At 41.6% G+C, this 19,816-nt stretch overlaps 1 protein-coding gene and 1 pseudogene across 4 annotated transcripts in view; one reads left to right on the plus strand and one right to left on the minus strand.

Annotated features, from left to right (window-relative positions):
• The window catches only part of TRAF5 (TNF receptor associated factor 5), a 43,219-nt gene extending 40,060 nt beyond the window's left edge, over positions 1-3,159 (plus strand). For all 3 annotated transcript variants that reach the window (XM_080648446.1, XM_080648448.1, XM_080648447.1), the window contains one exon: positions 862-3,159. In XM_080648446.1, coding sequence (XP_080504572.1) covers positions 862-1,439 — 578 coding nt within the window. In that variant the 3' untranslated portion in view covers positions 1,440-3,159. The remainder of the gene's footprint in view (positions 1-861) is intronic.
• A 13,314-nt stretch (positions 3,160-16,473) lies between these two features.
• On the minus strand, positions 16,474-17,249 carry LOC308237250 (40S small subunit processome assembly factor 1-like; annotated as a pseudogene). Its single transcript has one exon. The product of its transcript is annotated as a 40S small subunit processome assembly factor 1-like (transcript).
• Positions 17,250-19,816: the final 2,567 nt, after the last annotated feature.

Here is a 19,816-nt window from a genome sequence, read left to right on the forward strand (position 1 = left end):
CGGGAATGATGGTTTTTAATTGAGAGTGGAAAATAATGAGAAAGCTAAGAAAAACATGGTCGGCACATTGTTTTCTGTGGAAGCAGACCTTGGAGATACTGAGGGTTTGATCCCAGACCACTGCAATAAAGCAGATAGCGCAACGAAGTGAGTCCCAGGTTTTCTGGTTTCCCAGTACATATAAAAGTTATATTTACACTATACTGTGTAGTCTATTAAGTGTGCAATAGAGTTGCCTGAAAAAAAATAATGTACATGCTTTAATTAAATAATACTTTATCACCAAGGAATGCTGTCATCTGAGGCTTCAGTGAGTCGTAATCGTTTTGCTGGGTGACGGCTCTTACCCTAGTAACATCGAAGATCACTGATCACAGATCACCATAACAAATGTAACGAAAAAATATGATATATTGCCACAATTCCCAAAATGTGACACAGAGATAGGAAGTGAGCAAATGCTGCTGAAAAATTGGTGCCGTGCCGATAGACTCGCCTGAGGCAGCGTTGTACAGAGAAATATAAGAGGGTTTGGTTGTTTAAAAGCATCCCGGTTTGAAAACTAGGGGCTCACATGCTCACACACGTTAGTTGAATGCTGAGTGTCTTCTCTACACGTCGGTGAGTTTCAGTTCAAGAGGACACATTCAAGTTTGCTTGGTGCCGCTCTTGCCAAGACATGAGATTCACTGAGTTGCTGTTAGTAATACAAATGGCCCATTGGTGGACATCGAATTCACTTCATCTTTAGGATGTCAGAATGTTATCGGTTCTTTTCAGATAGCAAAATTCCACTTTGGGCAAATTCTAAAGACAACTCAGGCCTACAGCATCTGTTTGTGTGTTTGTTTTTCTTTGCAGTTGTTCTGGAAGGGGAGACGAACAAACACGATGCCCACATTAATATTCATAAAGCACAGCTGAATAAAAATGAAGAGCGATTCAAGCTGCTGGAAGGCGCCTGCTACAACGGAAAGCTCATCTGGAAGGTGACTGACTATGCGACGAAGAAGAGGGAGGCGCTGGACGGGCACACGGTGTCCATCTTCAGCCAGCCCTTCTACACCAGCCGGTGTGGCTACCGCCTCTGCGCTAGAGCCTACCTGAACGGGGACGGGTCCGGGAGGGGGACGCACCTGTCGCTGTACTTTGTGGTGATGCGAGGGGAGTTTGACTCACTGTTGCAGTGGCCATTCCGGCAGAGGGTCACCCTGATGCTTTTGGACCAGAGTGGCAAAAAGAACCACATTATAGAGACCTTCAAGGCTGACCCCAATAGCAGCAGCTTTAAACGTCCCGATGGGGAGATGAACATTGCCTCCGGCTGTCCGCGCTTTGTCGCTCACTCCACTTTGGAGAATGCCAAGAACACCTACATTAAAGATGACACCATCTTCTTGAAAGTGACAGTGGATTTAACTGACCTGGAAGAGCTCTAGTCACTATTTCTCGGGGGATAAAAGGACTTCTTGGGTCCAGGACCATGGAGGAAACCTTTGGTTAGCACAGTGACTGAATTTCAACTCAGTCCACATTTGTATTTGGCTTTTGCCCTTGGCATTCGAAGTCACTTTAAAACTTCCTAAGTTCTGTCTTCTTTCCCAGTTTGAAACTTAAAACACTTAGGATATCCTCTTATTTATATTTTTCTATCTCTTAAAAGATGGTAAGTTTCTTGAAAGCAAGATCTGGGACATCTCTTTTTTGCTCGTGCTTAGTATGGGGTCTCAGAGTAGGCTCTCTATGTTAAATGTCAATGAGGACACAGATGTAGAATTCCCAGTTGAAAATGCTTGGTATTTGGTCTGCTGGTTCTAGACTTGACCATATGCCTACAAAAGCCGTCTTCTAAGGTGTATTGTTCCAGATCAGTAGATGGATGGTGTAATTACAAGACAGTATGTCCAGTTGGAACAGACGTTTTTGGGTCAGATACTGAATTAATACACCTCTAAATATTTTCATGAAAGTCACCAGTAGTCAGCAGACACAATTTTTGAAGGCTGCATAAGTGGTGACAAGAGTAGGCATCTTCATTCTCCCTGCAGAAATAAAGAAAAAAGTACCACATAACATATAAAAAAGGAGATATAAACATCCAACTAAAGTCCAGATTTTATTAGGGTCAATCATGTGGAAAACTGTTTTTATAGATCAAAAACAAATATTAAGAGTTTAATAATGTTCAACTTAATGTATATTTGTATATGTATACAAATAATTTAAAGGTATTTTGGTAATAACAGTAAATTAATGTGAGGATGGGCAGAATTTAGTATATGATGGAGGAAATGTCATATAAATTAATGAGGAATTTAAAACCTAGGGAAGACATCATTACAATTTCCCATGGGTGTCAGAAGCACTCCCATCCAAAACTGATTGCTAAAAACAGTTCTCCTATTCTTACTGAGAAAATTTTTATTTCATAAATTGGTATGAAAATGGGTATTTATATAAACTTGTAACTTTTCTTGTTGAAAACCTAAGTACTCTGTGAAGAAATGATTATGTTCTTATGCATTTTTCTGTATGGGTCTGAAGGTGTATATTCAAGTCAAGACTGAGTCCTTCTGATGCTTGATAGACCTGAGGTTAGCAAAAAATACCCGGTTTACCTGAGTCCTAATTCATTCTCATGCAACTGAGCACCCCCCTCTCCCCTTTTGGCCTGGCTCCCTTGATCCTGCAAGGACAAGTGCCACCGGCTGAGGGCCACTCAGCGCAGCTCACTGAGGCAATGACCACGCACCTTACAACTTCTAAACAGTTAACCTGAAGAAGCATGATTTATACCAGTGGCTTCTGGAATAACTGAAACTTCCTTAATCTCTTCTGTGAAATTTTCAAGATGCTAAAAAACTAGTGCAGAAATCATCTCAAAGGGGTTAAATTCAAAGAAATAAGTTCACAATAGAAACACACTCAAGAACTACACTGTAGCTGCTGGTGAACCCTGGTACAGTCAATGGTCAACATGTCAGGTCAGACAAACTCAGGAAGCCTTCCTCTAGACCACAAAGGTGGTTCTCTGTGTTCGTTTTCAGTGTTTCTAATCAAGTTCAAGATCATCCCTGTACTCCTGGGGAGTGGGAGATCATATTGTTGTAACTAGTTTTAAGTAGGTGATGTGAAAAACATTTAAAAGTGAATTTACTCAAATACTAGTTTTGTGTTTTATCCAACTTCTCCACATAAAAAGTATAAGTGGTGGCATGGTTTGCTTACAAGTTCGGAATCCCTTCATCATTGAAACAGTGATCACAAAATGAGGTATCCTAGAGTAAAAAGTCCTCCTTTCCTACAAAATAAGAGTTACAATTTTTGTTTTAAAGAGGCAGATCCATGTAAAATATTTTTCCTCTTTTACAATATGAAATCATTTTTATCTATGTCAATAAGATTTCAATTTTATTTCCATTTTTATTTTATATCAATTCCTGGTGAAGAAAAAACAATACACTAGGCATAAAAGAGGCATTAACCTTGAGAAATATATGTGCAGGATTAAAGTAGGGTGTGGAGGTGGGGTCATATTAATGCATAATAACAGATCTGAGTTCTAAACCCTGATTTCCAAATTTGATGTGTTCAGAGAAACAAGAAATAGTCACAGCCAAGTTCAACTCATAGGGCCAGCCTTGGATGCAAGTAAACAGGAGATACCAAGCCTTTGTGTGGTCCCTCAGACAATCCACTGACACCGACTACCTCTTTTCTTTTAGAAAATGGTTGGACACATGGGTCTTAATCTTACCAAGAACTCTGGGCTGGAGATAAAGATTTGCTAGATACACAGCAGGGAAATCAGATGGTGAAATCACCTGAGATCACTACTTTTTAGGGGAGGAGTGAGAGGAGCCTACAAAGAATGTGGAGAAGGAATGTTCAGAGGCAAGTACAAGGGAGATGGGAAAGGAATGTCCATAGGACCAAATGCCACCCTGAGAACAGTAGTTCCCGGTGCACCCACAGCTGACTCTTGAACTCATTATCCACCCCCATGCTGCTCCCGCCTCTGTATCTCTGACTCTGGCCTTTGCTTAAGCTGCAGACTCCTAATATCCAAGTACCTGCTGATCATCTAAATTTTGAAGTCCTACAGGGACTTTAAAGTCAGCTTTACTATAACTGAACTGGAAATCTTCCCACGCTCTCCACCACTGCCAACCTGAATCCTCTGTGTATTCTACCCCAGATAATGACATCACCATCAAATGAGAAGTTTGGACACTGATCTAGATTCCTCCCTCACTGTCTCCATCCAATCACCCCCCAGTTCTGCCAATATGACCCCCAGATAACTTTTTAAAATTATTCCTAACTACTTACCCCTACTGCCTACGTTTTAAAAAAGGTTATCTACCAGAAACCTTCAAAAAACATGAACACATAATATGCAATCCAAATAACTTCTGGAAAGAACTACCCCTGATGCTATTATACAGTGTTGTACTGAATTTGGGGGGGGGAAAGCCAAAATTGATATTTACAGATAGATTAATTCTTACCTATAAAATCCAAAAGAACTGTTAGAATACAAAGGTTCAGCTGAATTACCAGACGGATCAACATACCTGGGGTCCATTATGAAGAGTAAACTAAAACAGCAACAAAAGCTGGTAGGTAAAAACCTAAAAGAAAATGTGCAGACCAGCCAGCAAACTGGAAGACTTCACATGAATAACAGGGAAGACTCCAATTCCCGGAGCAATAACCACATTACCAGACGGTCTCCATATTGTAGTGGTATCAAATCTGGGCAAATTAATCTACCAAAAAACAAATCCCAGAAAACTTCGCCACATGGCCACAATCTGTAACAGAACCTGAAATGAAATCTCAAACAAGTTCCGGGAAAATGCTGCCATTTGTTGACACTCTGTTATTGAATTTGGCCCCACGATTTGAGGTTCTGGGCGATGTACACGGAAACACTGCAACGAGTCAAACGCCAGACATTAAGCCAACCCCGCGCCCACAGGCCTGACTGCAGGCCCTGCGCCGGAAAAGCCACGTGGGCCCCGCCCCTATCTGTGTCGTGGGCGAGACGTTTCCGGTCGCTGGCGTGCGCATGCGTGGAGGCCCCGCCCCGCCCACCCCCGCTCAGTACCTCGTGGTCCAGCGTCGGGCTCCGCGGCGGCGGGCGTAAGCTCTCCTGGTTCCTCAGCACCCTCGGGCCGGGCTGAAGCTGGCCCAGGAAGGTCGTTTCCCCTGCAGTTTACAGTAAGTGTTGGAGCTGTGGCCAGACAGAGGCTGCGCGGGCGTTTTCTTTTTATCTTTCCCCCAACTCCCTCCCCAGCAGGCCTCTAGGTCAAATCCACGACTGTGGGCCTCTCATCCCCAAATCAGGCCTCAGGGTTCCCCCAGGAGATGAGCCCTTTCTGGTAAGCGTTTCTTACTCATAGTCACTGGCTTCTCAGATCCATAGTAAATCCTCAATATCGTGGATAGTTTCTGCGACTTTAAGTAAAACAAGTATCAGGAAAGTCATTTTATCATAGGCTGATATAAACAAGCAACATTCCTAAGGCATCTCATCAACCACACCAGGTTGAGCAACACCGTGTTATTGGAGGTCCTGCTGAACTCTGCAAGGTGTGACCTTGGTCTGACCCTGTTCTCAGGTCTTGCTCTTCCTCGCATTTTGAGGGTCCCGCCCCTCTCTCTTTCCCCCCTCCCCCCGGAAATGTTCTTTCCTCCAACTCCCTTTGGGAATCTACTCTTTGTGGATGCTTCTGAATCTTTCCTCTTTTCATGAAAATCTCTCCCAAGAACCACCCATCTTGGTGCAGGGTCCCTTCCTAATCTCTCCTCTTATTAAATAAAAGAAACAATTAAGGAAAGAATCCCTTAAGAACAAGACACTGACCTAAGCGTTTTACACGTATTTTATTTAATCATCGCACCACTCCTTAGGTAGATACCAATGAGAATACCGAGGCACAGAGAATTTACATAATGTGCTTGCAGTAACAGCTGGGTGTGATGGAGTTGAAATTTGGATCTCCTGTGTAGCTTACCCCAAAGCTGGTGCTGTTACCACTTTGTCTTTTCCATACACCTGGGCATCTCCCTTTTAGGTGTTTTTCATGAGGAATTTTTTTCTGAATGCTGTCTAGAATGTTCCTGTTTCTGAAAATTTGGCCGTTGTCTACAAACTTTCTCAGAGCTGTCCACACTGGCCCTTGAGTGTTCCATTTTTATCAGGTATCTAAGCTCTGAGTTTAGTAATACATATTTCACATCCTCACCAATGTACTTGATGCTTTGTTATGTACTTCTAACCCAGTCCTCATTAATCAACCTTCTTCCCCTGTATGTCATTATTATTATCACTGTTGTTGGCAAACATTTGAGCAGTTTACATAAGACAAGATAATTGCAGCCCTCCCCTCGGAAGCCTACATGTAAAAAACACCTGATTTAGAGACATAAAATGAACTGCAATTCAAAAGGCAAGGCTAAGGCAGATGTGAAGGGTCTTTATCTTGTAGGCAGTGTGGAAACATTGGAAGTTTAAGAAGATAAGTCTGGCAGCAATGTAAAGGATGTGGAGAAAGGCAGTGAGACTCATTAGGTGATAGATGGAATATTTTAGGTAGGTAGATTAGGGGTCTTAAAGGGCTGTGCCAAGCAGTATTGGGCTTAGGAGGAATTTGCAAGGACAAACCAAAAGGACTTGGTATCTGACTGAATATGGAATTGAAAGTCAGTGATAAAAAGGCTTGAGGCTAGTACTGCTGCAGGTATGTCCTTTCTCTACTTTGTCTTGTATTTAATTGTACTAGGTCCGTGGTTAGCAAACTGTGGCTCGCGAGCCACATGTGGCTCTTTGGCCCCTTGAGTGTGGCTCTTCCACAAAATACCACGGCCTGGGCGAGTCTATTTTGAAGAAGTGGCGTTAGAAGAAGTTTAAGTTTAAAAAAATTTGGCTCTCAAAAGAAATTTCAATCGTTGTACTATTGATATTTGGCTCTGTTGACTAATGAGTTTGCCCACCACTGTTCTAGGTCATTTCTATAACATACATGCTCTAAGAGGAGATGTCTTTACTGATCATGATGGACATTAAAAAGCACAATAAGGGAATTCTACAAACAACTCTATACTTATCTCAGATGAAATGGATCACCATCAAAACTACCAAAATTCACCCAAGAAGAAAGAGATAAGCTGAATAGTTCTATACCAAAAAGGAAAACTCCCCAGTGCCATGTAGTTTCACTGGCGAATTTAACCAAACTTTTAAAGACAAAGTAATAGTCATTCTACGCAAGCTATTCAGAGAATAGAAGAGGAAGGGAAACTTCCCAATTCATTTATTAACCCAACGTTTCCTGATACCAAAACCAGATTTAAAAAAATTGAAAACCAAATCAGTGTCCCTCATAAACAAAGATGCAAAAAAATTCTTAAAAAAAAAAAAATTAGCAAATTGAATCCAGCAATGTGTAAAAGAAAAACACTTTGTGACTAACATTTATCCCAGGAATTCAAGGCTGGTTCAACATTTGAAAATAAATTAGTATATCTTACCATATTAACAGACTACATAAGAAAAACTACATGTTCCTATCAATAGATGCAAAAAAAACAAAAACAAAAAAAATAAGCACTTGACGAAATTCAATATTGATGATTTTAAAAACTCAGCACCACGAACCCAACAGATTCAGCTGTGTTCTTTAAAAAAGAAAAAATCGACTCAACCAAGATGAGGAAAATTGTATTTGGAGCCCCAAACAGAGTCTAATCCATCTAGAAGTCATTGGTGCTTTAAAAGCTGTAGAAATGACCACTGTCTATAATCCAGAGAACTAGCAGTGTGACTTGCTGCATAAGAGGACTCAGTAGCTGGAGCTTCTGGCCAGCTGAGCTTTGCCTGGCCTGGCCTGGGCTTCCCAAATAAGTCTGTTTGCACCTGCAATTCAGCACCCCTGCTCCCATCTCCATCAAAGAGGCTATATTGCTGAAATGGTAGAGAGATGGTGAAGAGTGAGGAGAGGTGGTGGTAGCATTTGATACGGTCTTGATAGTCTCTCCAGGAGATGGCATTCACTACTTCTGTGTGTGTGTGTGTGTGTGTGTTGGATTTCAGAAAGGGACAAAGAGAAACATCAAGAATGAGAGACTGCAGCCATTTTGCTTAAGAAGAAGGAAAAAAAAAAAAGAATGAGAGAGAATCATTGATTGGCTGCCTCCAGCATGCCCCCTACTGGGGATGGGGCCCACAACCTGGGCATGTGCCCCGCAACCTGGGCATGTGCCCTTGGCTGGAATCAAATCCAGGACCCTTCCGTCCACAGGCCGATGCTCTAGCCACTGAGCCAAACCAGCTAGGGCTCTATACTTTGCTTTCTGTCTTAAAAATTGTCTCTATTTATAGAGAGCAAATAGAATGTGTACTTAAGTTACATAAAATATGTACCTGTGTTCATGTCAGTGTTCCAAAAACAAGCAAATGAATAAATAACAAACTAGGGATAGCAGGGACTCTGATAAAAGGAATCTACAAAATCTAGAGCTAACATCATGCTTAATGGTTAAAGGCTGAATGTCCCCTAATCCTGATATAATATTGTATGTCAATTGTAATTCAATTAAAATTGTTATTTTTTATTTTATCTTTATTGCTGAAAGTATTACAGATGTCCCCCTTTGTCATAGTCCCCATTGATCCCCTCCACCCCGTACCTGCCCCCCACCCAGGCCTTCACTACACTATTACCTGTGTCAATGGGTTATCCATATGTGCATGTAAGTTCTTCGGTTAATCTCTTCCACAAACCACCACCGCCCCCCTCGCCTTCCCTCTGAGATTTGTCAGTCTGTTTCCATGCTTCTGTGTCTCTAGATTTATTTTGTTCATCAGTTTATAAAATTGTTTTTAAAAGATCATATAGCTGTGCTTTGTGGGGGAGAGATTGTATAAAATAAAATCAGGAAACCCAATTATTGGCTGTTACAGTACTTCAAGTAAGAGATTTTGGCGGTTTGGGCTAGAACAGACTTTATCAATTTTGTCATTGGGACTGGATTATTTTATTTTTTTAACATTTTGATTTTTTTACAAAGAGGAAGGGAGAGGGATAGAGAGTTAGAAACATCGATGAGAGAGAAACATCGATCAGCTGCCTCCTGCACACCTCCCACTGGGGATGTTCCCACAACCATGGTACATGCCCTTGACCGAAATCGAACCTGGGACCCTTCAGTCCACAGGCCAACGCTCTATCCACTGAGCCAAACCAGTCAGGGCGGGGCTGGATTATTTTAGTTGTGAAGAACTTTCCTGTGCATTTTAGGATATTTAGCTATATCCCTGGCCTCTAGCTACTAGATTCCAAGTAGCAACTTAAATTGTGACAAGATTCCAAATTGTGATAACTAAAAATTGTTCCAGATGTTTAAAAAAAAAAAAAAGACACATAAGCCAATAAAACAGAATAGAGTGCCCAGAAATAAACTCATACATATATAGTCAATGCATCCTTGACAAGGGTACCAAAAACACAATGGGGAAAGAAGTACTTCTTCAATAAATGGTAATGGGAAAACTGGACAGACACAAAAATGGATTACAAGCTTGAATATAAGACCTGAAACTATAAAACTCCTTTAAGAAAACATAGGGAATAAGCTCCTTGACATCCGTTTTGGTAATGATTTTTAAAATGTGATTTGTGTTTTTAATCATATGACTGTGCTTTGTTATATATCAGATCTTGACACTCCCCTGCTTAAAAGCCTCCAGTCACTTCCCACTATCTATACTAATCTATACTAATAAAAGGGTAATATACTAATTAGACCGGATGTCTTCCCTGATGTCCTTCCTGACAGCCGGGACCCAGGCGGCGCCCCTTGGGGTCCCGGGTGCCTGTGGCCAGCAAGAGGGAGGGAAGCCCGGGTCCTGGTTGCCTGCGGCCGGCCGGAGGAGGGAAGCCTGAGTCCTGGGTGCGTGGGCCGAGGCAGAGGCGGTTAGGGGCGATCAGGCAGGCAGGCAGAGTTGTTAGTGGTTAGGGACGATCAGGTAGGCAGGCAGGCAGGTGGTTAGGAGCCAGAGGTCCCGAATTGCGTGCACCGGGCTTCTAGTACTTAGGATGAAATCCCAACTCCTTAACATAAAGTTGGTTTTATACTTTTACATTGCCTGGTCCATGTCTACCTCTTAGCTCAGTTCATGCCATTCCCCTTTGACTACTGTGCTTGAGATTAACCTTCCATCTTTCTGAATATCAAAAAATGCTAAACTTGTTCCACCTCAGGGCCTTTGAACTTATCTTCCATCTGATCAAAAGTTTTTCCTACAAGTTTTTCCTTTCACTTGGTTGGATGATTCTCATTTTTCTAATCTCAGGTCAAATGTCACCTATTTAGAAGCAGACATTCCTATCCAGCAGGGCACTTCAATTATAGCACCTGTTTATTTTCTTCATAACAATTATTCTTAGAAATTATTTGGTTTCTTCTGAAACTAGAATATAAGCTCTGTGAATGTAGAAATCTTGTCTGTTTTATTCACCACTATATTTCTAGTACTGGATTGGGGGCTTAGTGAATAAATTAGGTGTATAAATGCATGTATTAGGAGAAAAATGGTTTTACTTACCGAAATGGCTAAGTCTCCAAAGAGCTTAGTTTTATTTTAAAGTGCAGAGTGATAAGAGATGTTCCAAGGAAAGTGTTTATTAGAGATGAGGGAGTAAAGAGCTGGACAAATAAAAGGGCGGGAGGAGTAATATATTCATTGCAATTGTGTGACTAGATGAGATTTCTAAGAGAGCACTGTTTCTCAAAGTGTGGCGTCATGGCTTCTTGAATTGCTCAAGGTCTCCCTCCAGATCTTCTAGTAAGATCTCTGGGTGAGGAGCACAGGAGTTGCCTTTTTAAAGCTTCTTTGTCTTTCTTATGTGTATTAAAGTTTAGGAACCAATGGAATAGTGATAGAGAGGAGCAATCAAAAGCTTCATCCCGAAGATGGCCTGTGTTTAAGGGTGGGAGGAAAACATGAAGCCCAAGGAGATAGGAATGATGGGCTGCAGGTACCAGGGAGAACATCGAGTTCTGAAGGGCAGCCACAATCGCAGCCGTCCTTCATGGGTCTATTAGTCTGCTTGCGCTGCCACAGAGCTACAGTTCCACAGACTGCATGGCTTTTAAACAACAGGAATTTATCTTCTCACAGTTCTGGAGGCTGGAAAGTCCAAGATCAAGTTCCAGCAGAGTTTGGTTTCTGGTGAGAACTCTTTATGGCTTGCAGACAGCCTCCTTTTTGGTGCATCCTCACATGGCCTTTTCTACTTGGGTTGCTCCTGTGTGTGTGTATGTGTGTGGGGTGTGTATCTCTTTCCTCTTAGAAGGCCATCAGTCCTATCAGTTAAGGGTGCACTGCTATGACCTTATTTAACTTTACCTCCTGAAGACTCTCTCTAAATTCAGTCATATTGGGGTTAGAGCTTCAATAGTAAATGACTTTTGCAGGAATACAGTTCAGTCTATAACAGTTGGTGTTTCCCTTCGTCAATGAAGAAAACCAGTTTGACATAATGTAATCCATAGTATCACCACATCAATACCAAATTCTTGTTCTTGTAGGTTACAAAGCAAAATTCAACTAAAACAGGGTTCTTATTTTGATCAAATCTGTATGAGATTTTTGCCAAGGTTATGGAAATACATACTTGACTTTTGTTTTGATGGCAGATACTCAAATTAGGGTTATGAATGGTTATCATTTAATAGAAATATAAAACTATTTTCTGAATAACACCTGACCCTCTTTCCATTCAGAATTTAAAATGTGGTTTCTATTTCCTTTGTTCCAAAAACCATTATTTTGCTTTTAAATTGTCTAATGACTTGTCAATATTTTGGTTTTACAGCCATGGCAGGCAGGTTTTGTAGACATGAATAACAAGTCCCCACACACAAGTCCTGAAGATGCCAGCACCAGCAGAAATGAAGGTAGGAGCTTTTCTCACTTTAAGACCTTTTCAGTAATTCCACATACGTTCTATAAATTATTTGTTTCTCTTTCATTTGTTGCTAATATTTGAGAGAATAATTGTGTCATATTTGATATCAAAGGCAAACACAAACAAACAGGAAAAAAAGAGCAAAGCCAGAAACACCACCAACCCCAACATAGATCAACATCTTTTTCTTCAGATGACCGTGTGTTTCCCTCTTCTTCTTCGTCTTCTGAAAGCGAGACAGATTCCAGTACTAACGGTATGTTTCACCCTGTTAGGGTTTTTTGTTTATAAGTTAAATTATTTAGAGAAAAATTATTAAAACTATAATAATTTTTTTTATAATAAATTATAAAAATCCTTTATAACTTCTGTTTATTCAACAAATGTTTATTGAGAATACTCACTGTGCTCCAGGCATAATGGTAAACAGGCCATGATCCCATCAGCCAAGAAACTTTTATTTTATTGGGCAATAAAGACAAATAGTTCATTGCAGTATAGGTGAGAGCTGTGACTTGGTATACATGAGTTAAGGAGACCAGGAAAGGCTTTAAGAGGAAATTCTATCTAAATTGAGAATTGGAGGGGGAGGAGGTATTTTCCAGACAAAAGCCAGGGGAGTAGAATTCAGGAAGGTTTATTATAAGCTAAAGGAATTGCATGTGCTAAATAACCACTGATGACATTTGGGTTTCTGATTCTTAAGTAACATGCTTTCACTTCTGTTTCTTGATTTATCAGTGGGCTAATATGAGTTCTTGGTTGTAAGTAAAGGAAACAACTCTGGCTGGTTTAAATGGGGAAGGCATGAAAGGACATTGAAAAACCCACAGAATTGCCAAGAAGCTAGAGAATTAATCTCTGAATATGGATAGGAACAAAGTGAAACTTTGCAGCTAGAACCACAAGCAAAGTCATGCCACAGAGCTCAGTCTGCTAAGGGCACACTGTAACCACTGCCATTCCTACGCCTGGATCCCTCAGCCTGCATTGCCATGGTCACTAAATGCCACCACTGTCATCACTGCCACTGCAGCCACTAGACACTGGATATTTCTGCCATCACTACAAAGTGCATTCTTCAGTATCTCTGCTTCTTGTGTCACCAACTCCTAGGCAGTGATTGACTAAGCCTGATCACATGTCCATGTCCCAGCTGCATGGGAAACTGGAAAAGCTAGTATTGGCCTTTTCAGCACTGATGGTGGGAGGCATACAGAAGAACCTTCACCAAACATAGAAAGGAGAATCAGATACCAGGCAATCAAATTATAGCAAATGTTCTCCACATTCAAGTGTAGGCAATATCCATTGATTAGTTCACATTAAATTACTCCTTTGTGTCACCTGTTCTTTCCTCTCTGTGTTTGTTAGTCGTAGTATAGTTTTTCCATTAGTTAATTTGGCATCAATATTATACTTGTAATTCTACTTTTTGTTCCATCAACTTTAGTCAATTATTTTACTCTCTTTTATATAGGCACCCCCCCCACCCTTTCTTTACTCCCATCTTTTCTCCCTACTGTATATATACTTTTTGTTTTCAGTAGTTAATATTTATAGTATGATCTACAACCAAAAGTAACTCATTCATTTTTTTGTTCGTAGTCTCACTTTAAAGGTTCAAAACCAGTAATCAGCATTTAAATTACTATCGCTCTATAAATATATTTATTGCAGTGCCAAGTCGTGTGCTAGGGTTATATTCCCTTTCATGGACCTAATATCCTGTTTACTGGGACTCAAAGGAGAATGTTTCCAGTCATGATATCAAGTTCATTGATAGTCCATCACTTGCTTAAAACCATGCCATGTGTTAGTATTACTTCATATTTGAACTGACTTTCTTGTATAGTTTGGTTTTTCTTAGAGTTTCTAGTTCTAACATTTGTTTTTTATTGTTGACCGGAAGTTAATGTAACGTTACTATAACAAAAGGTTTCCCATCCTTTCAATCATGAAGTTTATTTCTTTTCCCTAGAGATGTTCTTGCTTGCCTGTTATAAACTGGATCATTTCTAATTCTTTTAAAATCTAATTCTTTTAGATTCTACCAACAGAAAAGTTAAGACAAAGAGAGGACAAAAAAGGAATAAAAGGAGAAAAGAAAGAAAGGTAGGTAACTTAACTTAATATAAAATTTGGTTATAGGATTCTGTACCTTATTAATTAAAGAAAACAAAATCAGGGAAATTTTTAAAAATATATTTTTATTGATTTCAGAGAGAAAGGGAGAGGGAGAGAAAGAGAAACATCAATGATGAAATGATGAGAGAGAATTGATTGGCTGCCTCCTGCATACCCCACACTGGGGATTGAGCCCGCAACCCGGGCATATGCCCTGACTGGGAATCAGACCATGACTTCCTGGTTCATAGGTCAGTGCCCAACCACTGAGACACACCATGTGGGCTCTACATGGAATTTTAATGAGATACTAGAGGCCTGGTGCACGAAATTTGTGCACGGTGGGGGGTTGTCCCTCAGCCCAGCCTGCACCCTCTCCAATCTGGGACCTCTCGAAGGATGTCTGACTGCCCATTTAGGCAGTCGGACATCCCTCTCACAATCCAGGACTGCTGGCTCCCAACTGCTCACCAGCCTGCCTTCCTGATTGCCCCTAACTGCTTCTGCCTGCCAGCCTGATCACCACCTAACCACTCCCCTGCCAGCCTGATTGATACCTAAATGCTCCCTGGTTGGCCTGATTGCCCCTAACTGCCCTCTTCTGCTGGCCTGGTCACCCCTAACTGCCCTCCCCTTCATACCTGGTCCCCCCCAACTGCTCTCCCCTGCAGGCCTGGGTCCCCCACAACTGCCCTTTTCTGCAGGCCCAGTTGCCCCCAACTTCCCTCCTCTGCCATTCTGGTCACCCCTAACTGCCCTCCCCTGCTGGCTTGATCACCCCCAACTGCCCTCCCTTGTAGGCCTGGTCCCTCCCAACTGCCCTCCCCTGCTGGCCTGATCGCCCACAACTGCCCTCCCTTGCAGGCCTGGTCCTTCCCAACTGCCCTCCCTTGCTGGCCATCTTGTGGTGGCCATCTTGTGTCCACATGGGGGCAGGATCTTTGACAACATGGGGGTAGCCATCTTGTGTGTTGGAGTGATGGTCAATCTGCATATTACTCTTTTATTAGATATGATAAGGGAGGAAGTGTTTAACAGGGTAGTTAACATGGAGCTAACCCAATACTGTCCCTTTTCTTAAAAAAAAATACTCAGAAAACTACACAGACAAATAAAAACTTCCCAACTTTGAGTTCAATTTCAGGGAGGAAGTGAAGTGGTAGATGGGTGAGGAGGCGGGGGGCGGTCTTTATGTTTCCAAGGTATGGATGGGGAGAAGATACTCACCTAGTTCTCAGTGTTGTCTGTTCATACAGGTATATTCTGGGATGTCTATCATTCTGTCTGGCACTGACATGTCTTCATTCCTGTCTGCCTGTCCCTTCAGGTATAGTGGCTCTCTCTGTTACTTCCATGTCACATGTAAAAACCTGGGCATAATTCTGCTTCCTCACGGCCACTCAGGGTACTAAATGCAAGGCTCTTTAAAGCCTGGTCAACATAACCTCCTCTCCCAGTCATGGTTACTATCCCAAGCCTCAGAATACAGCCTCCTTCCCCCCACCTTAGATTTCTGTGGAATTTTACTGCTTCCTGGTGCTCTATGAGTCAGGATACAGGGCCCTTCTTTTTAGAATCTATCCATGTCCATACTCTTAGCACTTCCCCACAATATCTTCTTCCCCTTAATCTGGAGAAATTTCTATTTTTATTGCAACTTGGGCTCAGGTTGTGGGGAGGTGAGACTTATTCTTATTCTTTTCAGTTGTATTTCTTCCTAACATGTTATCTACATGTGGAAGCTTCTCTAGTCCCCTAATGGCTTACATTTTTAGAAATCAAGTTCAGGAAGACTCCCCCCCCCCCCACCTTTACTACCCTGGTTTATTTCTTCCTAAAGCAATGAGCTCACAGCTGCCTATCTACTTAAAAGGAGTATAGGAGGAGGAATAAGGAAAAAATGAACTAATAGAGAAAAAAGTATTTCAAAACTAGTATCCTGTGTTAGAAAAATTATTGAAATGACAAATTTAGGGAATATTTGCTAATCAATATTTACTGTGTACCAGAGATGTTCTAAGAACTTTACACGTATCAGGTAATCTAATCATCACAGTAATTAAATAAGTACCATTACTATTCTGATTTTAGAGATAAGGAAACAGATACAGAGCAGTCAAGTAATTGTACTAGGTGTCTGTCTGTTTTTCAGTAGTCTCAGAACCTGTATTCAAACTCAAGAAGTCTGGCTCTGTAGTTGACTTTTTTTTTTCCAGCAACCAGAAGCTTTATTGTTTCTATTTGATTTTTTTCCTTAAAAAGCAGCCGATGAAATCTGAAATAAATAATAGCATGGAAGTCTTGCACGGGTCCAGTTTTAGTACAGTGGCCCTTTCCCATTCCTCTCTTCAGTTCATACAGTACTTCACTTAGCCACTCGGAAAGAATTTATTTTCTTAATATCCACTGGGTTCAGAATCAATGTCCCTTTTGGAATTTTCCAACCTGTCTAATCCGTCCACTTGACAAAATACTGGGAACTGATCTCTTCTTTTTGGATTTCCTGTCTTCCTGCCCTTTCCTCTTCTTTTTTGAAAAAAATATCTGTGTCCTAGGCCATTCTTTCCTCTTCCTTTGCTGCCTTTTTTTCTTTGATCTGCTCCTGCAAAACCTTGTAATTCATACAACTCTTTTTGGGAGGCTGCACACCCAGCATAACCTCGAGTTCAGAGGAGAGGGAACTGCTGCAGCAGGAGGGGCCGGGGCCTGCAGGGGCACCAGTGGGGTTCACAGGAGGGGCACATTGCAGCTCTTCTCTGAGCTCCGGGGAAAAGCTCGGGGCCTCTTCCTCTGGCCTCTTACAAGAGAACCAGCTGGGGGAGCAGGCTCTGTCCCCAACACCACTGGAGTCCCCACATCTCCCTTCTTGTTTTCCCTTTTCTTTCTGATCCTTTTCTGTTCTGCTTCATCTTCTGTCTCTCCAAAGTCGTAGCGGTTCTGGAGCACAGCGTCCAGAACAGACAGGAGGGCCCCAACCCCTGCTGGTGTCGGGCTCCGTGGCACGGGATGCTGAGCCCACGCCCTCGCTTGCCTGTAGTTCACCGTAACTACTATGACATTGGTCCTCAAGTGACCCCCCTTTCCAAGGGACACTTGGAAATTCAGAGAGCGTATGAATCGGGTTTTCATGAAGACTGGCATGGGTCAGTGGTTGAGCCTCGACCGTGAACAGGAGGGGGCAGTTCTATTCCCTGTGGGGGCATGTAGGAGGTAGCTAGTAGGTGGTTCTCTCTCATCAGTGATGTTTGTTTCTCTCCCTCTCCCTTCCTCTCTAAAATCAATATATACTTTTTTTTAAAAGATTGGGAAGAATTAGTGGATAGGGGCCCAGAATGTTAAATATCCTATCGTGTGAGGAATGGTTATGAACAATAAAGGATTCCTCTAGACTCTACATAGAACACCTGTTGAGAAACCATACATTACACTAGTATAGGCTCTAAATTGCTGAGATTGACTCAAAAAGTTTTTTTTAAAACATAGACTACTCTTTATGGAAAACATTGCAAATGTTACCTGAAAATAAATTGATAGGCAGTGGAAACTTAGTTCTTTTAAGATTTTTCAGGGAATAGGTAAGTCTGATATTATATATAACTAGAGGCCTGGTGCACGAAATTGTGCACGGTGGGTGGGTGTCCCTCAGCCCAGCCTGCACCCTCTCCAATCTGGGACCACTCAAGGGATGTCCGACTGCCCGTTTAGGCCTGATCCTACTGGTAGGATTGGGCCTAAACAGGCAGTCGGACATCCCTCTCACAATCCAGGACTGTAGGCTCCCAAGTGCTCACCTGCCTGCCTTCCCAATTGCCCCTAACGGCTTCTGCCTGCCAGCCTAATCACCCCCTAACCACTCCTCTGCCAGCCTGATTTATGCCTAACTGCTCCCCTGCCAGCCTGATTGTCCCTAACTGCCCTCCCCTGCAGGCCTGGTACCCCCCAACTGCTCTCCCCTGCAGGCCTGGGTCCCCCCCAACTGCCCTTCCCTGCAGGCCTGGTTGCCCCCAACTTCCCTCCTCTGCTGGCCTGGTCACCCCTAACTGCCCTCCCGTGCAGGCTTGACCGCCCCCAACTGCCCTCCCTTGCAGGCCTGGTCCCTCCCAACTGTCCTCCCCTGCTGGCCATCTTGCGGTGGCCATCTTGTGTCCACATGGGGGCAGCCTTCTTGTGTGTTGGAGTGATGGTCAATTTGCATATTACTCTTTTATTAAATAGGATATTCTCTTCTGGAATATGAAAGGATATAGATTGCCTTTTAATTGATTTTATAAAATTAATAAAGGAAAATTAGATTTTTGAAAAATATTAGAGACAATGAGGAAATTTTATTATGATAAAAGGGTCAACATATCAGGAAGATATAACAAGTATAAATGTACTCATGCTGTTGTGAGTTGAATGGTATCCTCCCCCAAATTCATGTTCACCCAGAACCTCAGAATGTGACCTTATTTGGAAATAGAGTCTTTGCAGATGTAATTAGTTAATATAAGGTCATGCTGGAAAGGGGAACTGGAGTGTTCTAGATTCCATGACTGGCATTGTTATAAAAGGAAAGGACACACAGGCATGAGTTCAAGAATAAACCCTTACATTTATGGTCAGTTGACAAAAGTGCCAAGGTAATTCAGTGGAGAATGATAGTCCCCCTAACAGATGGTTCTGGGACAATAAACTCTCCAAATGCATACAAATATTTTTGAAGATACGTAAAAAATCTGTAATATTTGTTGTAGACTTTGGGAAGAATTAGGTAGCTGGATGACCAGAGTGAAAAGGGGACTTTTTATCTTTTAAATTTCAAACCATGTGGATATAATCATACTGAAAAATAGTTAAATAAAGTCTATGCACTAGCCGGTTTGGCTCAGTGGATGGAGTGTCAGCCTGCAGACTGAAGGGTCCCAGGTTCAATTCTGGTCAAAGGCACATGCCCTGGTTGCAGGCTCGATCCCCAGTAGGGGGTGTGCAGGAGGCAGCTGATCAGTGATTCTCTCTCATCATTGATGTTTCTCCCCCTCCTTTTCTCTCTGAAATCAATAAAAACATGAAAGAAAGTCCTTGTATCTCTGTCTTATTGTAGCAATCATTAATAGGTTTGTTTTTAGTTTTTGTTTTTTGTTTTTTCCTAGGACAAAAGATGAAACATCAAGAAAAAGAAAGAGAAGGGAAAAAGGAGGAAACAACCACATGATAGCACCTTTCCAAGGTCTCATGAACTTCCTGTTTAAGGAGTTTATTTTATGATAACTTTTAGTTTGGGTTTACATTTTTTCTGGTTTGTCAAGACCACAGCAGTTACAGTGTCCAGTATGTTAAAGAAAACAAAATTGTTTGTTGGTGACATACATTGTAAATATACTTAAAATTTAGATTTTTGTCATCTCTTAAATATCTTGATCAAGATTAGTAGAGCAGACCCACATGCTTCAAAATATCAAAAATGGCCAGTTGGATTATTGTAATCTCTGTACCCTGGGAGAGATGACATACAGTAAGTTGTCTACTTTCAAATTTTATTTTAAAAAGTACATACTAACATATTTTATAAAGCTTGTTAGAGTACTTTAGTATAATTAAAATACAGAATTGCAAGTTCTTAGAAAAGGAATCTGTTAAAAAGAAAAATATCCAATGATTCTTAAATATCAGAATGACAAAGTTGGTTTTCATCTTGTCTTGTCTTGTGTTGGAATAGTTAGGATACA

Source organism: Plecotus auritus (assembly GCF_963455305.1).
Source record: "Plecotus auritus genome assembly, chromosome: 12".
NCBI lineage: Eukaryota > Metazoa > Chordata > Mammalia > Chiroptera > Vespertilionidae > Plecotus > Plecotus auritus.